The 27,616-nt window shown below is 41.7% G+C and overlaps 3 protein-coding genes across 5 annotated transcripts; 2 read left to right on the forward strand and 1 right to left on the reverse strand.

Annotated features, from left to right (window-relative positions):
* Window positions 1-1,253: 1,253 nt before the first annotated feature.
* LOC133929903 (uncharacterized) lies at window positions 1,254-3,596 on the reverse strand. Its single transcript, XM_062376659.1, has 4 exons — window positions 3,379-3,596; window positions 2,511-2,706; window positions 1,984-2,003; window positions 1,254-1,586 (listed from the first exon to the last, which is right to left on the reverse strand). Exons 1-4 carry the CDS (start codon window positions 3,465-3,467, stop codon window positions 1,556-1,558), a joined length of 336 nt encoding a protein of 111 aa, XP_062232643.1. The 5' UTR covers window positions 3,468-3,596; the 3' UTR covers window positions 1,254-1,555.
* A 13,946-nt stretch (window positions 3,597-17,542) lies between these two features.
* On the forward strand, window positions 17,543-23,823 carry LOC133929372 (CDP-diacylglycerol--serine O-phosphatidyltransferase 2-like). 3 transcript variants are annotated; one of them, XM_062376102.1, is made up of 13 exons: window positions 17,543-17,886; window positions 18,008-18,271; window positions 19,278-19,343; window positions 19,580-19,639; window positions 20,015-20,105; window positions 20,208-20,262; window positions 20,356-20,435; window positions 20,540-20,656; window positions 20,762-20,846; window positions 21,334-21,425; window positions 22,486-22,739; window positions 22,871-22,959; window positions 23,086-23,823. In XM_062376102.1, the coding sequence occupies exons 2-13, from the start codon at window positions 18,126-18,128 to the stop codon at window positions 23,211-23,213; spliced, it is 1,263 nt and encodes a 420-aa protein (XP_062232086.1). In that variant the 5' UTR covers window positions 17,543-17,886; window positions 18,008-18,125; the 3' UTR covers window positions 23,214-23,823. The 3 variants fall into 3 exon arrangements, with proteins under 3 accessions (XP_062232086.1, XP_062232084.1, XP_062232087.1); XM_062376100.1 differs by having other exon boundaries at window positions 20,208-20,435; window positions 23,086-23,341; XM_062376103.1 differs by lacking the exon at window positions 23,086-23,823 and having other exon boundaries at window positions 22,486-22,752; window positions 22,811-22,955.
* Window positions 23,824-23,976: 153 nt separating this feature from the next.
* LOC133929373 (uncharacterized) lies at window positions 23,977-26,475 on the forward strand. The gene is made up of 4 exons (XM_062376104.1): window positions 23,977-24,397; window positions 24,493-24,586; window positions 24,972-25,181; window positions 25,595-26,475. Exons 1-4 carry the CDS (start codon window positions 24,299-24,301, stop codon window positions 26,305-26,307), a joined length of 1,116 nt encoding a protein of 371 aa, XP_062232088.1. The 5' UTR covers window positions 23,977-24,298; the 3' UTR covers window positions 26,308-26,475.
* The last annotated feature ends 1,141 nt before the right edge of the window (window positions 26,476-27,616 follow it).

The following is a 27,616-nucleotide window of genomic DNA, read 5'->3' on the forward strand; positions in this document are numbered from 1 at the left end:
CATTTAGAAGAGTCTTGTCAGACGAGAAATTGCAACAAGTTTATCATTTAGTTCAGGCAGTGGCAGCTCAACATCTGACAAATGAGCCAGACATGTTATTGTGGCAGTGGGACTCCAGGAAGAAATATACTGCTAGATCAATGTACAAGAAGACGCATACTAGATTGAAAAAATACCAAGACTATGCAGAATGTCGAAATACAAGATGACAATGATGATCAGATTTTTCCTTTGGCTTATTGCCTGGAATTATATTCTTTCAGTGTGCTGTTGTCATGTGTCTGGAGTATTTTGTGCAGGTGTTTTGGATGCACATCAAAACCACGCTCCTTGATTGAATTCTTGCAATGGGCTCAGAATTTCTTACCAGGGGATGAATAACTACATTGCATTAGTCTAGCAGCATGTTGGGCCATATGGACAACAAGAAATGGCATTGTGTTCGATAAGTTCAAACTCAATGACCCTACTGTGATTATACATATCTTGGGTAGGTTTACAACGTAATCAGGAGAAGAAGCAGTACATTCAAGGAGTTCGATATATTCAAGAAAAAGTGCGCGAGATAGTAGCAGCTGCATCAGGTTCTACAACAACTACTATGATGTCTTCAGTAAGGTTCAAGCGTGCTTTGTTACTCTTTTTGCTGAGATGTAATTGTAAGGGGAGCTCTGGTTGTCGTTCATTTGGTCCTACTGTTACTTCTTATGTCCTTTGGCATGCCTGCGAGCCGCGTTCGTTGTTTCTTTTCTGTCTGAATATGTTTGACTCAAAATATTTAGACCTGGGCATTGCTGTATGCATGCGCTGGGATGAACTTGTACTGAATTTTCGACCACGTTTACGTGGATCCTTTCATAGTCACCTGGCTCAAGTAGCGCTCAAAAGCTCCAGATTCAATCCCCGAGCTGACAAATTTCGGAGCTCCCACGCGGTCACGCATGGAGCATAGGGGCAACACTCCACGATGGAGCCGAGCCCGACAGGGGTTGGATCCCTCGTTTCGCTTTTGCTCCGAGTCTCTAATGAAGACTGTGCAGATAAGGTCGCACTGTCAAAAAAAAAAAATGCGACAGAGATGTCTTCCCTTGGTAATTTTTGTTTAATAAAGTCACTTTGGTCTGGAAATAGATGCAGGATTCACATGGACCCAGTCATTTGAATCAATCGAGATAGCGTGTAATCCATACACGGTAAATATCAATACACAAAAACTGAGGAAAATAGCTCCCAAGAGACGAATACATCTCATATGATCATGCCAGGAAGGCGGAAAGCTGAGTGTTCATCACTACGAAATTTTAGCCATCGTCATCAGTGACATTATGGATGCTGGAAGTGACGAATCAGAATAGCTAGTCATTCAAGGTAGGAATTGCTACATCAGCTTATGTGATTTGCTAAAAAAAATACAGTGTACACCGAAATAACTGATATATAGATGGCCGCAGCTCACTATATTGATTACCAATACAAAATTGGAACATAACACGATCCATGGGGCATGTGCGATGTCAGGAGAAATTCCACATCTGCTTTTGCATTTCTACGTCCATCAGAAGATGTGCACAATGTCATAAGCAAATCTGTTTCTCGTCAAGGATGAACTCAAGCAGAAAAAGGTCAACACTGGAATAATTAAAAATATAAGGGAGAAACAAGCATAAACATGCTTTGCAAGTAGCAAAACATGTTGCAGATGCAGGACATGTTTTTGGTGATTGTCTCAAACATTTTTCCAATTTTTATTCCAGTCTGACAAAGTCTCACATGTCATCTAAAGCTACTTCCATATCTTAAAATATTCATTTATAGGCGTAGTAGAGTCTCTAGATAATAATAGGGTGCCCAACATGAAGCCAGTAGGTTCTGAAAATGACCATCCCAGGAATTTATAATATTCTGGCCTACCTAGCAGCCTAATAAACACATAAAGAAGAGGAATAACATATGAAAAATATGTTTTAAATTATCAAAGGATACGTCCAAAACAGCACAAAGGACTGCAAAAGAAAATTCTTAATGTTAGAACATCATTAAACAAGCCAAATTTATTGCCATGAAGGAACTTGAGAATAGAGGATACAAACAGAACATAAAGAATGCATGTTGTATCTGAAGAGAAACTAGATCTTATGTTTACAAAATTACACATGCAGGATTCAGAACATTACCAAAGGACAAAAGGTAACAGTCCAACTATAAATAGATAATTAGAACACCAAACTAGCCATTTGCAGTCCTAATAAATTATTTAAAGCTGCAGAAAATATACGACAGAGAGCAAAACAACAGCTCTGTATAATTCAATACATCAACAGATATGCCAAACAAGGACTCGTTTTGTACAGATATGCTGCTAAAATAAGGCTGGATAATAATTCAGATGACATCTCAAATATATAGAGCACACGCATGTGTTATAATGCAAAAGGAATAATATTGACTATATGGTTTAAGGTTACAAACGATAAGCTACAAAATATCAACATGGCAGCAAGAAGGTTTACCATAAGGCCACCAAAAACTCCTTCAATCAAAATCCTGCTCCAACTATCGAAGTATGTCTGAGCTGAAAATTTTGACTTTGCCAAGAGTCCAATAGATGCAACCATCATTATCAGAAAGTAGAAGACAAATCCCATCAGGCCTGTGAATCCCCAGATTCCAGCAACAACTCCACCAATGATCGACAAGAATGTTCGACTGTAATGTGAAAAAAATCTCATGTTTAAGATTGGCTTAAATAGCAAATCAGTCAAATACTGTCAAATGGATAGGTCTATAAAAAGAATTGAAACAAGAAACTGTTGAGCATGTTATCACATAGAAAATAATCTTCATACTTTCACATGGTGCCTGAAGCCTGTTGCAGCAATATGCCAATATCACATAGGTATTCTGCAAATTCAGTCGATCCTAGTACTAACTAAAGTACGAAAATTTTCTCTGCACAGCCATATAGATAAACATATGGCTGTAGGTTACGGTAAAGCACTCCTAGCAGATCAAAGGGTAGTACTCAACCTACAGAAAATCAGCTTTAGCGAATCACTGCTTGTGGATCATACACTTCAATTTTGTTATTCATCAAGCATGGTGGAAATTCAGTGCGCAAATCTAAGGGCAGTGCTCAACCTAAAGAAAATGAACTCACAACTCCCCTCTTCCTCTCTGGTAAACATCTAAACAATCAATTGTATAAATTTTACTAGAAAAACTCCCTAGTTTGCGGGGAAACGTCGACTACCCTATGATTAGACTACCTACTTCATAGAGATTGCGAGAAATCCAATTAAAAATAAAATTAAATTGACCTTGCCACCAGATCAGATCGAGGCCATGGGAAGGGGGCGGGAGGAAGAGAAAGAAAGACACCTGTAGTAGATGGACTTGACGTTGCTGGTGAGGTTCTCCGTATGGAGGACCGGGACATCGTCGGAGGAACCGCTGCCGGCCGCCGCCATCGCCGTGACCGCTTCGTTTCCGCTTTCCGAGCGAGATTTGGAGGCGGAGGCTGGGGCGGCAACGATCTGGGCGGGGATGTCAGATGTGTCGATAAGGATTTTGCATACTCGCCCTCGAGTTTATTATGTTTCTCACGATCAGCTTGTCTACTTAAAAATCTCTAATGAGTCATACCATTCCTATAAATCCCCCATCAGTCCCAAATCCCTCACCCGCCCCCTCTGTCATCGAAGAGCCGCGCCGCCAGATAACCCCTTACCTAACTTCTTCCGAGCGCCATGTCCCCAACCCCCATCACATCGTGCCGCCTCCATCACCTTCCACCGTGTTCGCATCCACCACTCTTCCGTTTTCGCTTTCTTTCGGTGATTTTTTGTGATTTTTCAAGGTTTTTTTGGTGGTGGGGAATGTTGATCTGTCCGAATCAGGGGCAGATCTAGGTGGTGGGCGTGTTGGGGCGGCGGGTTCTAGGATTTGGAGCATGGGCATGCGGGGGATTGGTGACGTGTGAGCTTGATTTGAGGAAAAACGAGGATTTATGTGAGGATTTTTTTTTGGTTTCGCGATGATTGGTCTGCTATAATAGATGTGACGGTTGACTTTCCATTAGAATTTTTTCGTTCTAAGACGCTTCTAAATTCTATGTGGATGGTTAATAATTATTTGGCTCATCTAATTGTCGGAGGCATAAGTTGCCAGCACCCATATATGTTTTTTCACGTTTTCTCTATTAATAATCCGTGAAAAAAATTACATACTTACATATATCACTTTTACATTTTGTAACCACCATTTGTGTTGATACTGAACTTATGTAACGGCAGCTAATGTTTATCACCATGACCTGAAGCTCAAGAATGTTCTATCTAATTCTAACTGCGAATTGAAGAGATGTGACTTTGGGCTAGCACGAGTTGAATTCAACGATAGCCTAACAACAATCTTCTAGATGGTATGTTAAAACATAAAGTCACTTTTAACTAATTGAATTGAAATATCATGGGCCTTGTAGAATTATGTTGCAACCAGATGGTATAGAGCATCAGAGCTCTGTGGATCCTTCTTCTCAAAGGTGAGCTTAATAATTCATTTATATCATTTATACTGATAGAAATATGATTCAATTTTAGCTGTGAGAAGCAATGTTCAATGGTCCTCATAGTATTGAGTTAACAATTGTGATTATATAAGCATATAATTAACTTTCATTTTCTTTGGCAATATGTTCTATGATATATTTTTTTTTTAATTTTACCATTCTCATGTCACTTTTGCCTATGATACTAGCTCCCACTCATGCATAGATGCTTTTGTTTGTATCTCCTTATGAATAAATTTTGTTATGGTTCTGCCCAACTAATTTGGACATATAAATAAATTTTGTGCTAGGATTTCTCCAAGTTCATTTCACATGCAAGAGATATGTTTTGATAAACTCTTTGTCCTGTTTTGGTAGGGATCTAAGTTGTTCTTTCTTGTTTTATATGTCATTTTCTACTACATGATCCATTTTCCTATTTTGATTTTTTAGTATTACACACAAATAAGAACCAATAGCATGTTGAATAACATATTTTCCAATAATCATATGAGCTTTTCTTACTATTAAGAATGGTGAAAGCATTTTACTATTACGTAAATTATTGGCAGGATTTTGATTTTTGCGTAATATGTTAATGTGTATTATATTATTCTTCCCTCAAAGCAGTATACACCAGCTATTGACATTTGGAACATTGGATGCATCTTTGTGGAGGTATTGACAGAGAAACCTTTATTTTCTGGTAAAAATGTTGTCTATCAGTTAGACTTGATGACTGATCTCCTAGGCACACCATCAATGGATACAATTTCACGGGTATTATGAGGAACCGTCCAAATAGTATTCTAATTAATCATCAGGAGGATCATTATTCATAATCACAACCTCGACGATTAACCAGAATACCATTCCGGTAGTCCCGGCACGTGTTTTGTGCCCAGGATCGGAACACATGCCTTCCAACTTAAATATCACAACACAGTTTAATAGAGAGCAAATAATTAAACTGGATTACCATTGTTAAACAAGTAACTGCTTCCACAATTTACAACAAAAGAGGAACAACAACAACTACTATGCAGCGGAAGAAAAACCTATACAACAAAAGAGTATGGAGCCGTATGCCCTTAGGCTCCATACCAAAAGCGCCGGAGTTCGGAGTAGAAGGTGCTACTCCTGCCCGCCACCCTGATCGGCAGGCACAAAGTAGCCGAACACTGCCTCATCTTCGCCGACCTGCGAACCTGAAAGCAACTTAAGGGCAGCACCCTTAGTACGAAGGTACTAGCAAGTCTTACACAGTATGAGTATATATATTCTCGACTCCAAGGATCATGCATTTAAAGCTGTAGCAAGGATTAAGACATGTTTAAGTTCATTAAGCGGTAAGCAACCTAGACTCTAGGTGTAAGCAACTGACTTAACCAACCACCGACTCAAACCCTGCCAACCAACTGATCAAAACAGATATATAACAACAAGTGTATAAAAGCAAACCATTCCCACCAAATCACCAACCACATACCGACCAAACCACCCCAATCCAACCATGCCACAACCCACATCGAAACTCTACGACCAAAATATGGTCGCTCGGTGGAGATAAGCGATAGCGATGCTCATGACCGAGAGCGCGGCAGCTCGAACTGATTATACACCCTGCAGGGGGATACTCCTGGACCCACACGACACAGGGACCATACGGCTTGTGCCACCCGCTAAGATGCGCACAAGGGGGTACCCGTGACAACCTTTCCCAACCAGGCCCAACCATGTGGATCAACCATAGCTCGGCGAGGCGGTATTAGAACTACTCCCCGAGCAAACTAATACCGCTAAAAGCCCGGACTCAAACCGGACTCACACCGTCTATGACGAGGCCCACATGACCACGTCTGCGAAGGTAATCAGCTCGCCTACCATTATATCAGCATGTGGTGAGTAAGGTATGTGCTAAAGCCGACTACACCGATGATCGGTGCTTAACTGGTGCAAGCGGTCTACGGTGTCCGGGTTCCCTCCCCGAACTGCCTGAGGACTCCTCGTGAGCAGATGACACCCCTAACACCGCCCACACCTCGTCTCAACTCACCACTCACCAAACCGACTCATCATCAACACAACCATAAGTGTGAACAAGTAATAAGTCCTAGGCTCGCGACAACGGTGGACGCCGTCGTCGACTTCTACCGGAAAGCCTAAGTACCACTAAGCATAGCGAACTAAAATTAGACCTCGATGACACCACTAGGCTCCTAGGAACAACACATGACACGTGACCGAAATGGGATAATGCATCGGCATAGGTTCTACCCAACCCAGTACCCGACACATGCAATGTATACATAAGCGTAGATAACATATTAAATTTTCAAGTAGACACGGTGCAATATGAACGATGCTTGCCTTGCTGCCCTGGATCAGAAAGGTGGGACGCCTCACGATCGCCCACGGCCTCCGGGATCGACGGATCGGTGTTCACTACAGAGAGCAACGCGTGCAATGTAATGAGCATGTATGAAATGCGACCATGTAAGAAAAATATGCTCCACAATATATGACAACCTTATTCCAAGATCGTACTGTCCAAACTAGAATTTTCCAAGTGGTCTCAAAAAGTTTGGAGTTCCTACGAATTAACTACGAATTTTACAAGCTATCAGCTATCAGGAAAGCCTGATAAACCGTGCTCGGGGTGCCCGGAATGAACAGTACTCACGGGTACCCGGGGTGAACGGTACCCGGGGGTGATCGGGGTGAACGGTACCCGGGGGTGCTCGGGGTGAATGGTACCCGGGGTGCTCGGGGTGAACGGTACCCGGGGTGCTCGGGTGAACAGTACCCGGGGTCCTCGGGATCGACCGTGCTCGGGTGCTCGGGGGGAACAGTACAGGGGGTGCTCGGTGAACAGTACCGGGGGTCCTCGGGATCGACCGTGTACGGGTGCTCGGGGGGAACAGTACAGGGGTGCTCGGGTGCTCGGTGAACAGTACCCGGGGGTCCTCGGGATCGACCGTGCTTGGGTGCTCGGGGTGAACAGTACAGGGTGCTCGGTGAACAGTAGCCGGGGGTCCTCGGGTGAACAGTACCCGGGGTGTTCGGGAGTGCTCGGGGGTGAACTGTGCTCGTGCTCGGGTGAACAGTACCCGGGTGCCCGGCGAACAGTACTCGGCGCTACAGTAAAATCAGCCTCGCGCAGCTCCAGAACAGCAGCCATTGCGAAGGGAAAAACTGGGCTAAACTAACCTGGGAGTCTCTCTAAATCAAAAGTAAAAATGCCTAGAAGGGTGTACAGGGTCTAGACTTTGCTCAACCGCCTAGCAACATGATTCCTAACTCAAATCCACATAAATCCTCATTTGTTCCCAGACTGCAGAACCTTAAGAACTTTGCAACCCTAGTTCCAGATTCAAGATCTATCCAACCAAAAATGAGCATACATGCCATGGGAGTCTAGCAGACTCACCCAAGGTCCTTTGCTGAGGTTGGTGACCGCCAGTTGAAGGAGGAAACGACGGAAAATGGCTTGGAGAAGAGAGGAAAAACTGCTGCTTCCTTGCTTCTCCCAAAGAACACCAAACAAGTTCAGAACCAGCTCGAATTCCTTCGGGGAAACTGAAAATGAATTGGATGGACGAGTAGTCCTTGAGCTGGTGGTCACGTGAGTACCACATACGTACCTTGATCTTGCTTCCAGAGGTAGGGATCCAAAGGGGAAAAAGGGAGCCTAAGAGAGAGAGTGAGAGAGACAGCCAACTCCAACTTGCTTCCTCAAAAAGCCTTATATGGTGGAGTGGGTGAGGAGTACGTATGGGCAAGTTTGAGGGGAGAGAGAGCTGTTGCCCACTTATAGAGAGATATTTTCCACCCAAGTGGGCCCCATTTACCTAGAGGAAAGTCCAGACTTGCTTCCAGCTCCTTTATTTCTCTTAGTTTTTTCCTTCTCCCACCTCATTGACTCAAAGTGAAGTGCTCCAGTGACCCAAACTGGAACATGAAGCTGAAATTGCATGTTTTAGGATTAAAACACACAATTATGGATTTCGGGATGTGACAGGTATGGTACTATAACCTGGGGAATATTTTTTGTTTGTGTGTGTGTTTTGAACATATACCATATACTTTTAATTTGTAAATATGTGAAATATATTTTAGTTATCCTCATTTCAAGATATTCATATGGTTTTGTTCTATATGTGAAGGTCGTTGAGGTTAAAGATGGCATATATCAATTGGATTTGATATTGAGGAAATTCAACAAATGGTTGCTAGATTAGTGAGCTTGAGCATTCTCTTAAACTTGTTTATGAACTATTGTCAAAATTATTTGATTATCCTGATCTTGGTTTTTCTTATTGTCAGGAAGGAAGGATTGAATTTCTTGAGAACGAACAGGTAATTGGATGTAGGTGTGAGTATTAGTGAGACATGTCATCATGTAATTCTTCTAACATCTTGTTTTTACTGAATAGGATGTGGCTAATGCTGGTATATGGTACCTTTGCTTACTAGCAGGAGGTATAAGATGGAATAAACACCAAGTTTTTTCAATTGGGCAGATCATTAATACCGGTGGCTAATCTGCACGATCAATCGTTTTTGTTTATTCATTCATGTAAGGTCATTGAGTAAAGATACATTGCTCTTTGTTCTGTTATCGTTTATTGTTCTTTTGATGATCTGTCACTGTTCCTGATTCCATAGGAAGCCACTGAAAAGCTCACGCTTTCGCATCTAGCTCAACCTAAAAGCAAGTCGGTGAATGTATATGCCCCATTTTTTAGTTTGTTCTTCTTCTAGGTGATTTGAGTTTGTTGATGTTAAATCTCGTATTTGATGGTGTGCATATTCTGGGGACTTGAATTGTTCTTGGAGAGTGCTGAGGAACAGAAGGTAACAGACTCAAAGCCAAATACAGTCACAAGCGACATTGAAAAGCCCATGAAAACCGCTGATGTAAAGAGCACTGTGGTGCACAACTCTCATTGGTCAGATTTGGAAGTAACTCTGGTTCCACTCATTTATCATTTTTTCTTGAATTTTGATTCGTTTTATGGTTTGATTTGAAGGTTTGTATATTGTATTCAAGTGATTTGAAAGAATGAATAAATCACACTCATTTTCTTATCAAATTGATGTGGAAACAACAGGCTACACATCAGGGATTGGAGTGGCCAAACATGGTGTCCAATCCTGAGTACCAAGCATGTCTAGCTTAATTATGACAATCAATTTTCAGAAAATTTTATTGTCTTAACCCACCCTGAGATGAGCTACTCTCTTAGATTAGGACCATGCAACGTTCCAAGTGTGATTTATTCAGCTCCCAAGTGTAGTTGGACCAAAAATCTTTGTTCCTATGATCATGTCCTCTATGTGCCTTACAACTATTATATCTTGGATTTCTTATTGAACACATTAGGAGCTTACAAGCAGGCGATTTCAAGCAACACCAGAGCTATGACAAAAAAGGAAGATGCAGATAGATACGAAAAGAATGGAGGTTTGTAAAGGTTCGGTGCAAATGTTTCATAAGAGCATCATAAAATAGAATATAGTCGACTGTTAAGGACCATTGCTATGCAGGCTATGTTTAGAATACTTAGATAGATACGAGTAGTATATCAGCTATGTGCCAAAGAGCACCAGAGAAACTGAGCAAGTCTGTATCGTGTTAGCCACGGAGGCTCTGTTTCCATAGTACAAAACCATTCAAAAGAGACTTTTGGGCACGTTTGGATCAAAGTCATGCTTGCTCCGCTAAATATTGGCTCACCTGGCCTCTGACGTCGGCTCGCCTAGACCTGTAGTTCATTTTCTTGCCCACATTTGGTCGAATTGCGAACACAGAAAGGTATTTGGCATGGCAATAACTAGGGAAGGACTGTGCAAAATCCAAACGTGCCTTTGCCTTGCAATCCTGCTTGACGGTTGAGGCACCTGTTTGGCTGGTCAGGACTTGCTTGACGGTTGAGCAATCCTGCTTGGCGGCCGAGTGGATAGGGATATGGGAGCATCACTCAGTTATGAAACTATAATATATATATATATATATATTACTACTTAAAAAAATACATAGTGATTCCGTACCCTCCTGTGCCATGCTCTCTCCCACTCTCCTCTACTCCCATCTAATAAAAAACCAAAAAAAGACAAAAAACCATCAAACCACAAGAACCAAGAAAACCCGAGCACAATCATCGCTCCTTGCCCTCCCCAACCACCGGTCCCGCCACCCCCAACCTCCTCCCCACGCTCTGCACCAACCCTCCTCGACCCTCCTTGCTCGATATTGTGGCTCCTCGCAAATTTTTTACTCCTATTGCAATGCACGGATATTCAACTAGTTAACCAATAGAAATAGAAAACTAGTAGTACCTCATAAATATAAGTATATTTAGATTTGTCTTAAGTCAATTTTTATTGGCTTTGTCCACTAATAGTAAAAAAACATATAGACTTATAAGATAAGGTCGATGTTATTAGATTCATCATGAAAAATATTTTTATAATATTTAACTCTTTCTATTTAAAATAATATATTTTATAGATATTATTAAATAAATTATTATATTGGATATTATGTTGATGTCTTAATAGATTTATATTTGGGATTAAAGGATGCATTAATAACATGACATAAAAGGATGAGAAGCCTAGTTGGAATGTCGTACCTTTTTGGGGTTTTGAGTATACTTTGGTATTTAGATTAGTTATTAGTCCCTCCATTAAAAAAATACATAATTTGGGATCAGATTGTGCCACAATCTACAATCTAAGGAAATGTTGCTTCTACCAGATTATGACACATATTTACTCACCGTTGTCATTACAAACATAACATTTTGTTTCTTTCTTTCTCCCTTCGCTTCTTTCTCTGTTCACTCATTCGCTCCCTCCCTGCTCTCTCCCTCTTGCTGCTGCTCGACCGAGCCACCATAGCAGAGCAGAGCACCAGCAGAGAAGCCGCGCCTCGAGCATGTCCACAACCTCCTTGAACCGAAGCTGACTCGAGCACCCGCCACCCACACCTCCTTGTTCCTCTCTGGCAGCCGCCTCGACCGTCCTCCTCGCCATTTGCCGCTGGATCTAGTGGAGAAGCTGCGGTCCTGAGCCAAAGCTGACCTAAGCTTCCGCTACCCGTGCCTCCCTCTTCCTCTCCGGCAGTCGCCTCGACCGTCCATCTCATCGTCTATTGCTTGGATCTAGTGGAGAAGTCGTGCCTCGAGCTCATCCAAGACCTCCCTAAGTCAAAGCCGACTTGAGCTCCTAGCCGCCGACCCCCTTCCTCAACTTTGAGCCTAGGGCTGAGCGTCATGTGTCGTCCCCCCCCCCCCCTCCTTCCTTCGCAGTAGCACGCTGCCGCCATTGACCAAGCACTGACGTCCGTCATGCTCACCGTTGACACTCAGTCAAACCGGATAATGGAGTCAGGGAACACTGTCTTAGCCAGCCACCCAGGCAGAAGTCGATGGCGAGCTTTGGCCTCTAATGGCGGAAGTAGAGATAGACTCTAGGAGGGAGACAGCGAGTTTGTAAGAAAGGGGAGAGAAAGGGGAGAGATTCTAATAATCTGGTGCTATTTGTTTTAGATTGTACAATCTAGATTTTAGATTGTAAGAATTAAAATTTGAATTGTTAGAATTACAATAAAAAGTAAACATGCCTTGAGTCTACTTTATTGGCTCTAGGCCCGAGGATAAGTGTATGGTTTGACCATGGCTTATTTAGCGATAGCAGATGACATAATCTCATCATAATTTCCTTAAAGCCTCTCTGTAGGATCGAGATAGGCGACTAGAGGGGGGGGGTGAATATACATCTTATAAAATTATTGTGAAATAGATGATCTACTCCTTGTTTGCCCAACACACCTCAAGAAGGAATCACCATAAAGAACAACACAATAGAAATTCAGGCTTAACCCGAAAGTTCCGATTCAAAAACCAATTTTCAAAACCCAACAAAAAGATAGATCTCATAGTTAGAATCGAACCCTAGGTTCTACAGCAAACTAATTCAAACTCAACCCCACACAAAAATTGGATCTGTAGGAGAAACACCAAAAATTTAAGGAGATGATCATCGGGTGAAGAAAACCTCCAAGTTGATGGATTAGAGGAAAAAAATTCAATACCCAATTATGTACTTTTGTATATGAATTTTATGTCTTTAATAACTAGAAGATTAACTCTAACAAGATGGAAAAATTTAGCTCAAGCACGAAAACGAAAATCGTAACTGAGATCGAAAACTTGCAAAAAAAGAAACTAATAGAGGAAAACTAGAAGGAGGAGAATTTAAGCATATGCAAAAATATTAACTTCATTACTCAAAGAGGACCGTCCTATTTTAAGCAAATTACAAATATTTTTCTTTCAAAACTCACACCTATTACATATGCTAACCTCTCATCATTTCTCTTATCTAAAACCCTAGCACTAGGCTCCTAAATGGGTGGCATAAGGGGCTCAAGTTACTGGTTCAAACTCTCTCATAGAACTATTCTTCTATTTATAGACTAAAAAATTTGACCCTAAGTTTCCTAACTTGTTACCAAAATACTCATCTCTTATAGTATACTTTTACCTACCACCGATAGCATTTTGGTCCATTTCTTGCTCTGTCTATCGAACAGTTACGGTGCCTTCACGACTTAGCTTCGTCTCGACGCAAGCTTTACGATGGTGATGCATACTCCTCCTATTCTCCTACGATTTTGAGGCTTAACAGTGAAACTCTCTGCACACTTCTCAAAGTGTAACTTGTCACTTGCTTACACATTAAGAAAGCGCTCTGATATCGATACGTGTAATGCGTCTTTCGATCCTGACCGCTGACAAGTCTCTCCTGTTCTCGATCCCTCGAGTTGCTTTGTCACTTGCACCGGCCTCACTTTCGCTTGACTTTGTCAACACGTCATTTTCATCCTTCGTTTCATGTTTTGCTTGACCTCCACGTGTATAGCTAGGATCATCCTTGACTCCGCTCGACCTCCTTGATCGTCCGACACTAAGCACCCGCTTAGCCCCGATCACACGTCGTCGATCGTCAATTTCTCCAACTCCAACTGCAGTTAGTCTATAATCAAAATGCTCAAGTCAAGCTTAATCAATCCAAAATTTGACAAACCAAATCGACAATTTTATCAATCACTCATCATATATAAACCAAGACGTATTTTAACTTGGTTTCTCACTCTCCCAATGCTTCAATATGCCTGATTTCTTAGATATTAATTAGATGTTCACGTAAACAAAAGTCTGATGTGACAAGTTATTTAAAGAGGAGAGAGATAGAGCTTGTTTAAGAAACTAGCTTGTTGAACCATCCAAAATGTAAGACACCGTATTAAGGTAATACAGTTTCTTCTTTATGCTTTTTCTCCCTCATATTTGATCATCTGTGTCCTCTATGACACAAGCATTACTCATCCCTCCCTGTAAAGCAATATAGTTGGTAGCATAACTAAAATGATAATTTTGATCATACTACGTGCAACCATTAATTATCTTAGTAGAGGTAAAGAAACAATATATAAATATCATGTATTGAAAGTTTATTTTTTAACACCAATTTTTTACCCTCTTCTCTAAAATATTATATAAAAATAAAACATTGAGAGTGGCGTAATGCGCTGTCCCATGCTCTGCTGAATGGAAGAATCTTTTGGTGATATCAAAGAATCGGATGCCGATGCCACGAAGAATATCCTACTAGCTGTTATCAGGAAGGAACCGACGTGTGTCGCAGAGTGATTCGGACCAGAACTTTTCTTTATAAAACTTAATTGGTAGTATCACGGCATCATCTTCTTTTTTTTGCGAAGAAGTATCACGGCATCATCTCCCCGATCTATCAGGTTTATGAATTTTGTTGTGCCCCTGTTGGGCAGGTTTATGAAATCTAAGATATTATTATACGATTCGACCATGCTAATATGAAATAAATAGGTTCTATATCTAGTATGTTGATCGTGAGAACTCCACCACACTATAATCAAACATAGCGTTCAAAGCAATTAAGCATTGTTTACAGAACAGAAATTTCATGAAAACATCAGAATTTCGACGGGGATTTGGGAACATCGCACGTCCGGAACAGAGCCTGAAACCCAGTCTTTTAAACAGCTGAACCCCGTTCCTGTTACCAGCAACCAGGCGGACGCAAGCCGGACTAAAAGCACCCGGCGGCATATCATGATCTAAATTCCCTAACTTCATCAGCACATTATAGATCTAAGGGGCTAATAGCAGATTAAGCTAAAATTTGGATAAAAATCAAATCAGAGCGGTGTCAAATTTTAACTGTTAAAATAGTATTGGGTTTAAGATCAAACTAAAATTTGACTGACTAAAAATTTTGGTGGACGATTTGATCGTCCAAGATTTACCAAAACACTATAGAAAAATTTAGCTAACCAAATTTTTCAAAATATAATCAAATTTTATCCTCAAACTACACCGAAGCTAAAATTTCCAAGGTAACCAAAATTTAGATTAGCTCCTTTTAACACCTAACCAAACAGCTCCTAAATCGTCAGACTTCATTTGGGTAAAGTCAAAGGAACAGTGATCCATGAGCAGCAGAAAATAGACTGACGCATGACATCAGTGTAACAAAACTACAGCGATTTTACTATTCACAAAACCCTATAGCATCAAATACTACTCATACATCTGGGATCCCATATCTCACGGTGAAGTAAAATCACCGTAACTGCGCTTCACTGTAAAGTCAGAGATCCCGTTCCGCACACGTCCTTTTAGGTGAGTTGACACAACAGCCATCAAATGTCTGCTGGGCTCGGCGCTCGTGCCGGTCAAATTGGCACGGGCAGCCGGAGCCGGACGCCCGTGGCCCGTGCGGCCTTGTCCGCTTGCCCAGGTTCGCTACGGCGACGCGCGTCTCCGCCTGCCGCGCGACCAGAGGAGGGGAGGGGTGCCGAGCCGGCGCGCGTGCGCCGGGTGTAAAGGCTCCGGGGTTGCGAGCATGTGGGGGGTTGACTGCACGGCCTTGATCGCGCGGGCTGCGGATCGTACGCCAGCGGCCCTACGCGCGCGTACGAACGGAAGCTCAAATCTCCGTCCCTCCGTCCGTGTCGCCCTCGTCGCCACTCGCCAGCCTCTCTTCTGCCCCGCAGGTAACTAATTCCTGGCCCGGTTTCTTTCCATTTCCACTACTTTCTTTCCAGGTGTACAGTGTACTCCAACATTCACCATCACTACATGTCCTTTACTCCTTTTTACTTTTCTTTTGGGCGTCGTAATTGTTCTTCTCTTCTGATGAATGGACTGGCAAATCCTAACGATTTTATTATTCTCTAAGGTTAAAAAAGTGTGTTTTGGTTAAGTGCGGTCAACATATTTAAATTGTGACCATCAATATGTTGTTGAATATTTTGATTCAGCTTTAGAAAATGGTATGGCTATATTTGTCCTGAGAAGTAGTTTGAAATGTTCACAACTTTACCATATTTTGCATTTATTTTAGTGGTCAAATTATTGCATTGCTAATTATATCGATATCTAAAATGATACCCTTTTAACTAAACAAAAGTACATTCTGATACAAGTATGAGAGATATTAGAAATTGTTGGTATTAGTAAGAGAGATATTAGAAATTAGCTTTCACACGTTATACTTTCTCCCTTTTTTTTTACTTGTCACTGTTTTTTATTGTAGAAATTTTGACCAAGCATCTTTTTCTAAAAAAGATTTATACATACTTGAAAATATACCATACTAGTAAAGTTTGTTTCATGATAAATCAAATAATATAAAAGTTTTAAGTATTATAAATCTTTTTTAAAAAAGAAACGCACGGTCAAATTTACCACAATAAAAATCAGTAATAATTAAAGAAAAACGGAGGAAGTATAATGACGTTAAGCGAGGTACGTGTCCTAATCTTGTTTATACCATACTAGGTTGCAGCTTTTTTAGACAGAAGGCTATACCTAGCACACCAACTGTAATGAATGTTTAGTTTATGCCATATTTCAGCTGCTAATATGTTCATAAATTGGATTCTTACCAAAGATCGATCGAGCACCCGGTTATCCACAAATTGTCCAATATTCATGAGCTAAAGTAAAGGTATGCGAAATCTAACCAATAAGATTAGATTTTAGCAACAATTGATTCGAAACCAGATAGATAACTAATTTGATGGGCTAGTGTAAAATAGCACACCTCTAATGTGGACCATAGTATATGTCATAAGGACCCTCTAGATAATAAAAATATAACTTCCCAGTAAGACAACAAAACATCTCAAACACGCAGAACTAGATTTTAAAAAATAAATACTTAAATTCGTATCAAAAGAACTCAAACTTTGATGATATAAATATATATATACCCTCAATCAGTTGGGAATAACGACATGTCCCGGCGAGGAAGCAAGTCGTAAAGGAGTTATCCATAAAACACGGGTGCCGGACTGCCCTTTGACTAGCCAGCTGCTACCGGCACCCAAATATGTAAAATACGTGCATCACAAGGCACATGGTGCACGCAGATTAGTTTGGTGTAGAAGCGCACAAATACAAGAAACAAAAGTGGTTGGAGGCCTCGACGAATAATAGTACCGGCGTGCCAGCCCAGGAAGCCGGGACCCCGCCAGAGCGTCCCGGGTACAGATGGGGCACCCCGACGGGGCAACCGAGGCGGGCGGGCGGGCGGCTTTGGTCGTGTTGGGTAGCCTGGATATGGTCGTGTTCCTGAGCCCAAGTGGTGTTGGAGCTGGCACGCGTCGCGTTACGTGGTGGAACACTAAATTTCACAAGCGTTCGTGGATACATAATTTATCTAGACTATTTATTTATATTAAGATTAATACTTAGATAGATAGATGAACAAAATTATAAAATAAATATAAAGATTAATAAATAGATAAATATCATGTGAAAAAATAAACAATTAAGATAAACTATATATATGTATATATATATATATATATATATATATATATATATATATATACATATACATATGTATGTATGCAGAGTTAAATTTCCCTACCTGAAGACGCGGACCCGAGCCAAACACACGGAGCTCATCACCCCTTCGTCTCTCCTCTCCTTTAAAGGCGCCCCCGCCACCCTCTCGAGTCTCGCCTGTCGCCTCCTCCTCTCCCCTGCTCCTCGCGCCGTCTCCTCGGCGTCTCCCCCTTGCATCCCATCCCATCTGGCGCACGTTGCGACTCGCGGTTCCCGCCGGTGCATTTCCGGCCGTGAGTTTCCATCCCCAATCCGCGCGCGCGCGCCACCGTCTCTTTCGCCAATTCTGTTTGCGTTATCGCATCTTGTTGGATCGTATAGGGCAACCACACAGCGAGATCAAACCCCGATTCCTGGCGTCCCAACTCGGCGGTGAGTTCTTGATTTGCATGTAACATCACCTGCCTTTCTAGCGTATTTCCACCCCTTTTTTCTTATTCCTGGTGCAACTGCGATCCATGCCCGGTGACTCGGTGCACCATAATCTCTGCAGGTGCTGCGACGTGTTGGCTTGCATACCTCGCCTCTGACAAGTGTTGGTTGTGGCGGTCTTTGCTGTCGTGGATAGGCAGCGGCTCCGCTGTTTCTCTTGATTCGGGCGCCGACGCGCCATGGAGGCCAAGCAGAGGGCGAGGCAAGGCGAGGAGAGGAGGCCACCGCCGCCGACGGACGGCGCCGAGGAGTACGACCCATGGACGGCGTGGCTCTACAAGCCACACACCGTCTCGGTGCTCCTCGTCGGTGCCTGCCTTCTCATGTAAGCGCTTTCGATTTCTCCTCCTCTCTTCCCTTGTTTGGTTCTGCCTTTGCTACCGTGTTGAGGCCATAAGTTTTACTGGTGTGGAAAGGCATGTGTCTGGGAAGTACAAGAGCAGCCAGGGCTACCAGGTGCTGCAACAGTGTCAGAGTTGAAAGGCAGCCATATACTCTTGTGGTTTTCTTTCTTTTTTCCTTTTTTTCTGAAAAAAACTTTTTGGGATGGAAATTTAGTGAATTTATGCGAAATAATCGAGCTTTTGGATGATTGGAGCATGATCGATAATGGATTGGCAAGTCAAATACGAGTGGCTGAGTAGAACCAGAGTCCTGTTGAAGTATCTCATGCCAAATCTTTTTCTGAAATTTGCTCTAAAATTGTCTGAAATATTATTTTGCTTGGGCTCTATTACACCTCACTTTAGCAAGCGCAAAATGCATGAGAGGCTTATTTTCAGTTCATTTAGTAAGATAAACAAATGGACTCATCAAGAAATTTGTTACTGCCCCTCGCAATTTTTTTATTTTTTTTGTTACGGTTGCTTCACGCGACGAAGATACCAATTAAGCTTGGGCGTTGAACCTAAATCTAAGATACAACCATTAACTGTCTAACCCCAGTCCCAAGTTATCCTAGAGGTGTCACGCGGGACAAGCAATTCAGTAACTTGTACTCTCTGGAGCAGGGTTCGAAATATCGTCGGCAACCACTTAATTATCGCGGTTACCAGACTATTCGATCTGAACCACATTCATAAACCAAGTAGTTACTTACCAAATTCAAATTTAAATTAAAAAATTAAGATTTTGACAAAATTTGACCGATTTCTATCGAAATCCACCGAATTACTGTGCTGTTACTGCCGCCGAGCGATTTTCAGAGGTAAAACGCATTTGTAAAGCTTGCTCTGGAGCGGTGTATACCAACCGTACTGAAGAAATGTGGGGCGTTCTCCTTTTCACTTTCTCGTGCTAGCATCTCGGATTCAATTCTTCTTCTCTTTCAGCTGGGCAAGTGGAGCACTTGATCCAGAAGGCGCTGCATCTTACAGCAGCGTGACATCTATGAAGAGGTATGGCTGAATCATCTCAAGATTTTATTAGTACCTTGTTTAGGATGTATTGAACTTTTAAAACTGAAAATGATCAGGCTATTTCTCATCTTTTCCAAATTTATTTGTAAAGAAGCAGACCACTTTTTCATTCTGATGCTCTCTGCCTTTTGGATTCAGCTTCTTCCCTCATAGTATTGCACAATGATTGGAGAGAGTAAGTGACGCTGACTCATCTTCTTACTTAAACTTTACAGGGGTGTCTGGGCTATGATTGCAGTCTTCCTTGCCTACTGCACGCTTCAAGCACCTTCAACGTGAGCAATTTTAACTCTTTTTTAATGTAAACCAAACACTTGAGCTTTATTAGTGCAGTGCTTATCGTTTGTCATGTTGCTTAAGACCTTAAGTGGTAATAGCATTATCTCTCAAGCCACAGTAGTATATTGCATATTGTTCATCAGGATGTTTGAAGTGGCAATAATAGACAAAATTACCTAAAGGGATACAGTGCCTAAAGCATATTTACTGTGTGTTTGTACTTGCAATTTTTTGTGATATGCGTCACAATCCATAGCCATTTTAGCTCCCATAAATCTGGAATTCTCACAAATTTATTGCGCATCAGTACAGGTCAATGTGCTGATACTTTTGGACGATACTAATTTAGTGCCCTAGCAATTTTGCCACAGGATACTTATTAGGCCCCATCCTGCTGTCTGGCGCCTGGTGCATGGACTGGCTGTCGTTTACCTCGTTGCTCTTACCTTTCTTCTTTTCCAGGTTAGCCACATACGGGGTTGGATATCATTTTGTTGTCATCGTTTATGTCCAAATGACTTGGCTCTCTAATGTTGTGATTCCTATTTGTTGCCCATTTTCCAGAATCGTGACGATGCTCGCCAGTTCATGAAACACCTTCACCCTGTTCTTGGAGTTGGTAAAACCTCTGCGTTAAATAGTTTCACAGTGAACATTAGATTTATTTTTTGCTTAAAAATGGTGCTAATAAAACCTGTCTATCCTACTGCAGAGTTGCCGGAGAGATCTTATGGAGCTGACTGCCGTTTGTATGTTCCAGAAAACCCTAAAAACAAGTTCATAAATATTTATGTATGATTTTCCAGATGAACCTTCCTATTCTGTGAAGATGTACATGCTTTTCTTGTCATCATTGTTATTATTCTATTAAACTGGACAGTTTGATGTATGTATAGGATACCTTATTTGATGAATTCGTTATTGCACATATCCTGGGGTGGTGGGGCAAAGCTGTAATGATACGAAATCAACTTCTTCTTTGGGTCTTGTCAGTTGGCTTTGAGCTAATGGAGGTTAGGTCTGGGTGCCTTCTTGGATTGAAAAAAGAACCTTTAAGATATCCTTTTCTACTTGTAGTCTATTTAAAAAGGAAGTATGCTTACTATGACCTTTTGCAGCTTACTTTCAGACATATGCTGCCAAACTTTAATGAGTGTTGGTGGGATAGTATTATCTTGGATATCTTGATCTGCAATTGGTTTGGTGAGACATTTGAAGACAGTTAATGTTCATGATTCATATTTTTGGTTACCTTGCTGATATTGATGTGATATAAAGTTCTTCGGTAAATTTGAATTAAGCAGATTAAAGTGATCGACATGTTTTCCATTTGCATGATTTTATACAGTTTCTTTGCATCGGATCCTATCAACTGTAACATGACAATATTTAAGATATTGTGTGATGTTTCCATAAGTTAAAAGGAAAAACAAAATAGTACATGTTTGGCATATTTCTAACATCGCATTATTTGACTAGTATACTTAATGTCCTGTCTTCATGTCTAGAAAGTAAACTTTCTATTGAACAAATCAAGACTCTTTAGGTTGTTGAATACTCATGGCCTTGGGTATCCAAGAAGAGTTGCTAGAATATTTCTGATATTATTTGTCAATGAGCATGCCATGCTTTATCCTTTCTGCTGCGGGCAAAGCTAGCCTTCGACTGAAACGCATTTATTATGATTCAGGTATTTGGGCGGGAATGCACACAGTCCGTTACTTTGATGGCAAAACGTATGAATGGGTTGGACTGAGCCGCCAGCCAAGCATCATGGGTAAGGTATGCTCACTGAAAATACAGCAAGAGACGAATCCTTTCTCCATTTTATAGTTGGATGGTCTTGTCATAATTTGATCACTGTATGGATACGGCCTACATTCCTAAATATATGTTCTTTTAGAATGCATGGGATCAAACTTTGACCACTAGTATAAAAGAGTAGTTAGATTTATCTCGTGGAGACAGTATTAGTTTAAAAAATATTTCAATGTCGTCCCAACATATGATTATGAAATATAATGAACAAACGTATTCTTTAGAGAATGCTGATGTCTGAAACAAGTAAAACAAAAGAGAGGGTACCATCTATTACAGATTCTAATTAGATGAGTATCCTTGTTCTTTTCCGCTGCTCTTTTATCATCATGGCCCAGAGTCCCGGATCATATCATATGTACTTGTCAACTTTCCCTTGGTTCTTATGTTTTTCACGAGAATCACACAGCATGGATACTGTTCTGAGTTAGGACAGCCTCTTGCCAATGGATAGTCCAAGACTATGGCTCCAAAACAATGCGGTTTACTGACCAAAAGTAAATTGCTTTGACTTCTTGCTTGTGAGACGCCAGACAACATATGAAGTTTTCCAGTGGGGCTGTATCACATTTTCTGTTGCGCTGTCCAAATCTGCCGTTTGTCATTATTGATCACTTAAATTTTCCTCATAATTTTTTTTTCTGCATACAGTTGTCTATGCAGTGTTATCTTATAAACTGTACCCACATGTGAATAGTTGCATCTGTTTCAGACAACCAAACCTTTTAATCAGGCTTGATTTTATCCTAGGGCCAAGACCCAGAAGATCCATACTGTCATTCTCTAGATATTATTGAGTTTGACTGATGGAATTTTTTATACCATACACAGGAAATAGAACCTCGTGGCTGAAATTGTTTCAAAATGAATATTTATAGTTAAACGATGACATAAATTGTGGTTATAAACACGAACCGAAATATTTCAATTAGTCTAATTAAACAGTCGAGAACTAGTGTGAATTGATATTAGAACTTGAACATTATTTGTGCAGACTGGTTTACTCCCTTCGTTTGGCTTGCAGGTGAAAAGATCACTGAGCCAGTTCACCCCTGCACAGTGGGACAAGGACCAGTGGCATCCTTTCATGGGGCCATTGAGGTTCATCCAAGTGCTGTTCCTCTGCGTCGTCTTCATGGCCGTGGAGCTTAACACATTCTTTCTCAAATTCAGCCTATGGATCCCTCCGCGGAATCCCTTGGTCGTGTACAGATTGATCCTCTGGTGGTTGATTGCAATTCCAACCATCCGCGAATACAACTCCTACTTGCAAGACAGGTTCTCCTCTCAGCTATCCTGCACACGCTTACGGATGTCCCACATTTCTTAGCAACAGTATGCATGAACAACATTTTAACTCTGTTTCATGATGAATTGTTAATGTTTGGCCATAATTTTGATCATCTCAGCAAACCGGTGAAGAAGGTTGGGGCCTTTTGTTGGCTTTCTCTTGCTATATGCATAATGGAGCTGCTTATCTGCATGAAGTTTGGGCGTGGTGAGCAGATCTTTTCAACTTTCTTGTCAGATACGGCACTAGCAATTCAGTGTATGATATGCTGTATATTTCTTTAAAAGAAGTTATGATTTGAAAACTGTGCATAACATTGAACAATCTGACCAGGGCTGTTTCATGACCCAATGCCTCCCTGGTTGATCATCTTTTGGAGCTCGGTGGGGATAGCACTTGTGATTTTCTTGCTTGCATGGTCTTGGAGGAGTCATCAAAAATTCCGGAGAAAGCAGCTCTAATAGATTGACTGCAAAAACTCGCTGTTTCTTTTTTTTATATATACATAGGTGCTGTACATATGTGATGTTTCTTAAGTATTAGAAATCCCATTTTTCTGCTCCTACCGCAGGAACTTGGTTTGTCACAATAGCTCATTGTTTGAGGACGATGCTCCATTGCTGTCATATCACAAGAACAAGCAATCGTTAACTGGGAAGAGAGGAATTGGATTGGGAAATCAGATAGAGGAAAGGGGTTCTGGGTTTATCCCACAACATCATTCATGTTCATCTCCTCTCTCTCAGATAGTTATATCCTCACTGCACTCAGCTGGCCAACAACCCACTCGTCTGGCCGGTAATTCTTGCTGGGCCGCCTGACACGCAGCCCACACCGCAGCTTGGCTTCAGTCTGGTCCGCCGCTGCCTTCTGCTTCTCTTCTGTCGACCGTCTACAGTGACATGTCAGCATGAAATTTATGAATAATTTAGGTAACTGCAGCATCAAAGCCTGATGTAACTAGTCAATAAAGCAAGATCACTACATGTTTTGGTTCCTCACTTCTTCTGGAACAAAAATGTACAGTTCTTACCTATCTTGGACAATGTATCAGACAGCAATTCGGTTGAAGGCCCTGAGAAGTCCTGTGTAACTGAAAGCAGTTTTGAACATTATTTCCAGTGTTAGTTCTGCCCGGAAAATTTCGGTAGTGTTCAGTACAAAAACATGCCAAGATCTTGGTCATTTTATGGGTTGATGAAATAAATTGTACATTAATTTTTAGTAGAACATGAAGAGGAGTTTGAGATTTTTTGCCACAATCCAAACAAAGACCAATTTTCGCAGAGTTAGTATGGCACAAAGCCAAACAGGACTAAAAATTGCGTCCAGTTGTGATGGGAAAAGAGTAAACGTTCATCAGCACGAATCTTGATGCGAATCGTACGGCTTGCGCAACTCCGACACCAAGAGGCTCAAGCCTCAAGCCCTAACCAAATAGACCCTTCTACCACCGCGGCGCCGCCCCTTGTCCCCGTCGGCTGCTCCCCGCCGCTCTCTTCTTCCCAGCCCCGCCCCCCGACGCGCCACCGCCACGACGGCCGGCATGTCGAAGAAAGGAGGAAGAGCGAAGAAAGCGGCAGGAGGCGACGAGCTGTCTCGCTTCCTGGGGTCGCATCTCGAGACCATCAACGACACCTTCCAGGTACGGCCCAACCAGCTACGGTCTTGGTACGGCTCCGATCCCACACGAAAACCTCGCCACACCGTTTACATGCCTGTTTACTCTTGGTTTCTCAGATGATGGCGGAGGCGGCTCCGGCGGGTTTGGAGCGTACGGAGTGGTCTGAGGTCGTTACGCTCGGCGATCAGGTCTCCAGGCAGGCCACCGTTGGTAAGTGTAAGATTGAACGATTTCTTGGATTCAGCTTCTCGCGCTTAGGTGGTCGAAGCATGCGTAGCTAAATTGATGGAGAATTTCTTTGATTTCAGCGTAAAGAATTAGCTTAGTAGTATTGCAGGTTACGAAAATTCGGGGTTTATCTGAATTAGTAGGTTTCGCTAATGCATGTAGTAGCTATGTTGTCTGCATTGGATCTTTGCAATTTGTTTCGTTGTAGTACTTACTGTAATACATCCAGTCTATGCGGTTGTGAGGGTTTTTTTAGGATAAAGGAAGCTTTATTAACCCTTAGCGTTACATCAAGGTGATACAAGCATATAAGAGTTAACTTCCGGTTAACTTTGCTTTGATGGCTGATGCCTCTCTTTTGCTACAGCTGGTATGCTCTGGAGCGGAGACTTGCCTGATGTAGCCACGCTGAAAGAGAACATTGTTGCGTACTTCAACATTCTACAAGGTTTCCTTTTGGTTTGCCACGGAAGCATGGTTGGTGCTGGGCCTACTCTGCGCAAGTCTATCTGTAGTTCTGCAAAGAACGTGGTAGACTCCAGCTTCTCGTTGTTCAAGCAAGCTGTTTCTGCTTATGGTATGTCAAAATCCTGCCAAAGCTTGTCACAAGGTGCTGTCATTTTTCTAGAACAATGCCTCCAGATAGTCCCTACTGATTTTTAGATGTAGTTAGTCTGAATTTAGATGAAGCAGTGTTAATGACGAACAAATCACATGGCTAAAATTGCTGATTTAAATTCCATATGTTTGAAGTGAGAAGGAGAAGCACGTGTCGTTTGAGTTTGAAATATTGTTGGATGCATTGGTATTGTGATTCTAGTGCATGAGTGGGTAAGTAGTAAAGGACCTATGAGCTATGAAATAGCAATGCAGCATGTAATCAAGCACATTCACTAACCTTCGAACCTTGCAGTTTGTTTTTTTCTTTTTAATCCCTCAGAAGATTTGAAGTTGGGCTAATACTTCTTTCTTTTTTAATCTGATGTGCAGAATCTTCCAGCCCTGATCGAAAGACAATTATACCTCAGGTCACAGGAACTGTATGGGAAGCGTGTGCTGCTCTCAAGAAGGTGCCTACCTCGAACTGTACTGCCATAGGACGAGCCATGACCCAGATAGGCGTGTATCTGAAGGATGTCCTCCGGGAGATGAAGGAACTCCCTATTGGTGATTCTAGCGATAGTACAGCTGAAAAGTCTTCCAATGGCGTTGTTGACACCACGAGTTGTTCTGATAGAGATGAGATGTCATTTGATCTTGATCTGGACGATGATTTCACTGAAGAGGAGGTTGCTGTTGCCAAGTTGGTTGTCACTGTGGCATCTGATTCCCTGGTTGTAGTGAAAGAGGCAATTCGTTTCATTACTGGTTTGCTTAAGAGCTCAGGTAACCAAAGCGGGGCTAATGAGGACAAGGTTGATCCAATGGAGAAATTGCTGAGCTATTGCAGGGAGATTGCTGACCAGGCTAACGATCTTGGGGCTTCCGTATATCCACCACAAGACACGTCTCAAATGAAGCTCACTGTAAAAAGATTGTATGAGGTCATCAATGGGATGCGCAAGGAAATAGGGCACCTTGGTGGCTCACCTGCGAGCGCCTTTGCAGCCCTTAAAGGATTAGAGAAATGCCTTGGATCTCTGGAGGCCGAGTTAGCTGATGATGTGGTGAACGAGATGGAAAAACTTGCAATTAACCATTAGCTCGTCCTGATTGTTAGGTAGTGTTCAGATTTGTTATAGCTATGTTATAGTCTGTCTTTTGATTCGGGCAATGGAAGAATCATGTGTTGCTTAAGTAATTGAGGCATACATTCTCTGTACTCTTATATCTTCCAATGTAAAGTACGAAGCTTAGTCTCGTTTGCTGCAGCCTCTCTAGTGGGTGAAACCACTATTATGGGTAATCAAATATGCTATTCCCTCCGTTCTTAAATAGATTTCATTTAGGGATGTGTGCAGTTAAAATTTATTAATTTTGATCACTAATATATATAAAAGTATGGAGATTTATCACTTGAAACTGATATTAGTAGTTTTATCATGGAAAATACATTTGAATCGTTATGTTTTCAGTAAATTTCACAAACAAATATTTAGAAAAAGTAATTCATTTGTCGCGGTTCTCATAGTACCCTACCCACCCATGCAAAATTTCAATGGCACACTCCAACAAATAATTTGTAGCGGTACGATTTATCGAGAGTAAACTGCTTCATAAACAACAATGAGCCTTTTTAGACAAACACATGATCACCTAGGTCGCCAGAGCATTCTACTGTTTACAGAAATTCCAAAATTGAAGAAATTTAAATGGGATTTGTTGGTGTTGGGGAATGTTCTCGCAGGCTCCCTTCGAATGGTAAGTCAAAAAATCTCTGGTGAACAATATTTACTGATAGAATACAATTATGTTATTTTAGGAAGTGTTTGATGACAAATGGACCCTTTGGCAAGCGACTCAAGTCTTCAAAGGCTGACCAAAGGCCTCCCCACATTGTCCCGAGGAAATCCCCCGAAGAGAGGGCTAAAGCTATCATCGTAGGCGAAGCCTTTGATGGGCCTTCAGACGGAGTTGTGGAAAGGGCGACTGGAATCATCCTAACTAGTTCGCGAGGCATCTACAAAGTCTGCCAAAAGGAAAATGGGCTGAAGAATTACCGAAGGTATTGTGATCAGTGAGGACAGTGGCAACGAGACCAACAGGATTCACGCTATTTCGTTTGCTCTTCGGCGAAGCGACGATGACTCCGGAGGAATGTAAAAATAAATCATTCTGGGTCAGAGCTGAGTTAGCTCAAAGAAAAAAATTGATATCCAAGGATGCAACAGAGGAGATTAGAATGCAAGCCGTTGAAAACTTGATAAAATATCAGGAGGAAACTAAAAGATGGAGAGACAAGAAAGTATCACCGAAGGAGTTCATTCATGGAGACCAAGTTCTGCGAAGGCTCACCAATATTTCAACTATGGGAAAATTGCAGAGCCGGTGGAATGGATCTTTCTTGGTAAA

This window comes from Phragmites australis, chromosome 9, assembly GCF_958298935.1.
Source record: "Phragmites australis chromosome 9, lpPhrAust1.1, whole genome shotgun sequence".
In the NCBI taxonomy this organism is placed as follows: Eukaryota; Viridiplantae; Streptophyta; class Magnoliopsida; order Poales; family Poaceae; genus Phragmites; species Phragmites australis.

What these genes read in the sequence shown, in the direction of transcription:
- LOC133929903 (XM_062376659.1), bottom strand. Translation starts at nt 3,467, where the DNA reads ATGGCGGCGGCCGGCAGCGGTTCCTCCGACGATGTCCCGGTCCTCCAT. An exon ending in GTCAAGTCCATCTACTACAG is followed by an intron (nt 2,707 to 3,378) that starts GTGTCTTTCTTT and finishes TTCACATTACAG; the next exon opens with TCGAACATTCTTGTCGATCA. An exon ending in GAGTTTTTGGTGGCCTTATG is followed by an intron (nt 2,004 to 2,510) that starts GTAAACCTTCTT and finishes TTTCTTTTGCAG; the next exon opens with TCCTTTGTGCTGTTTTGGAC.
- LOC133929373 (XM_062376104.1), top strand. Translation starts at nt 24,299, where the DNA reads ATGTCGAAGAAAGGAGGAAGAGCGAAGAAAGCGGCAGGAGGCGACGAG. An exon ending in CTCCAGGCAGGCCACCGTTG is followed by an intron (nt 24,587 to 24,971) that starts GTAAGTGTAAGA and finishes CTTTTGCTACAG; the next exon opens with CTGGTATGCTCTGGAGCGGA. An exon ending in GCAAGCTGTTTCTGCTTATG is followed by an intron (nt 25,182 to 25,594) that starts GTATGTCAAAAT and finishes TCTGATGTGCAG; the next exon opens with AATCTTCCAGCCCTGATCGA.
- LOC133929372 (XM_062376100.1), top strand. Translation starts at nt 18,126, where the DNA reads ATGGAGGCCAAGCAGAGGGCGAGGCAAGGCGAGGAGAGGAGGCCACCG. An exon ending in AGCGTGACATCTATGAAGAG is followed by an intron (nt 19,344 to 19,579) that starts GTATGGCTGAAT and finishes TAAACTTTACAG; the next exon opens with GGGTGTCTGGGCTATGATTG. An exon ending in AACTCCTACTTGCAAGACAG is followed by an intron (nt 22,740 to 22,870) that starts GTTCTCCTCTCA and finishes TGATCATCTCAG; the next exon opens with CAAACCGGTGAAGAAGGTTG.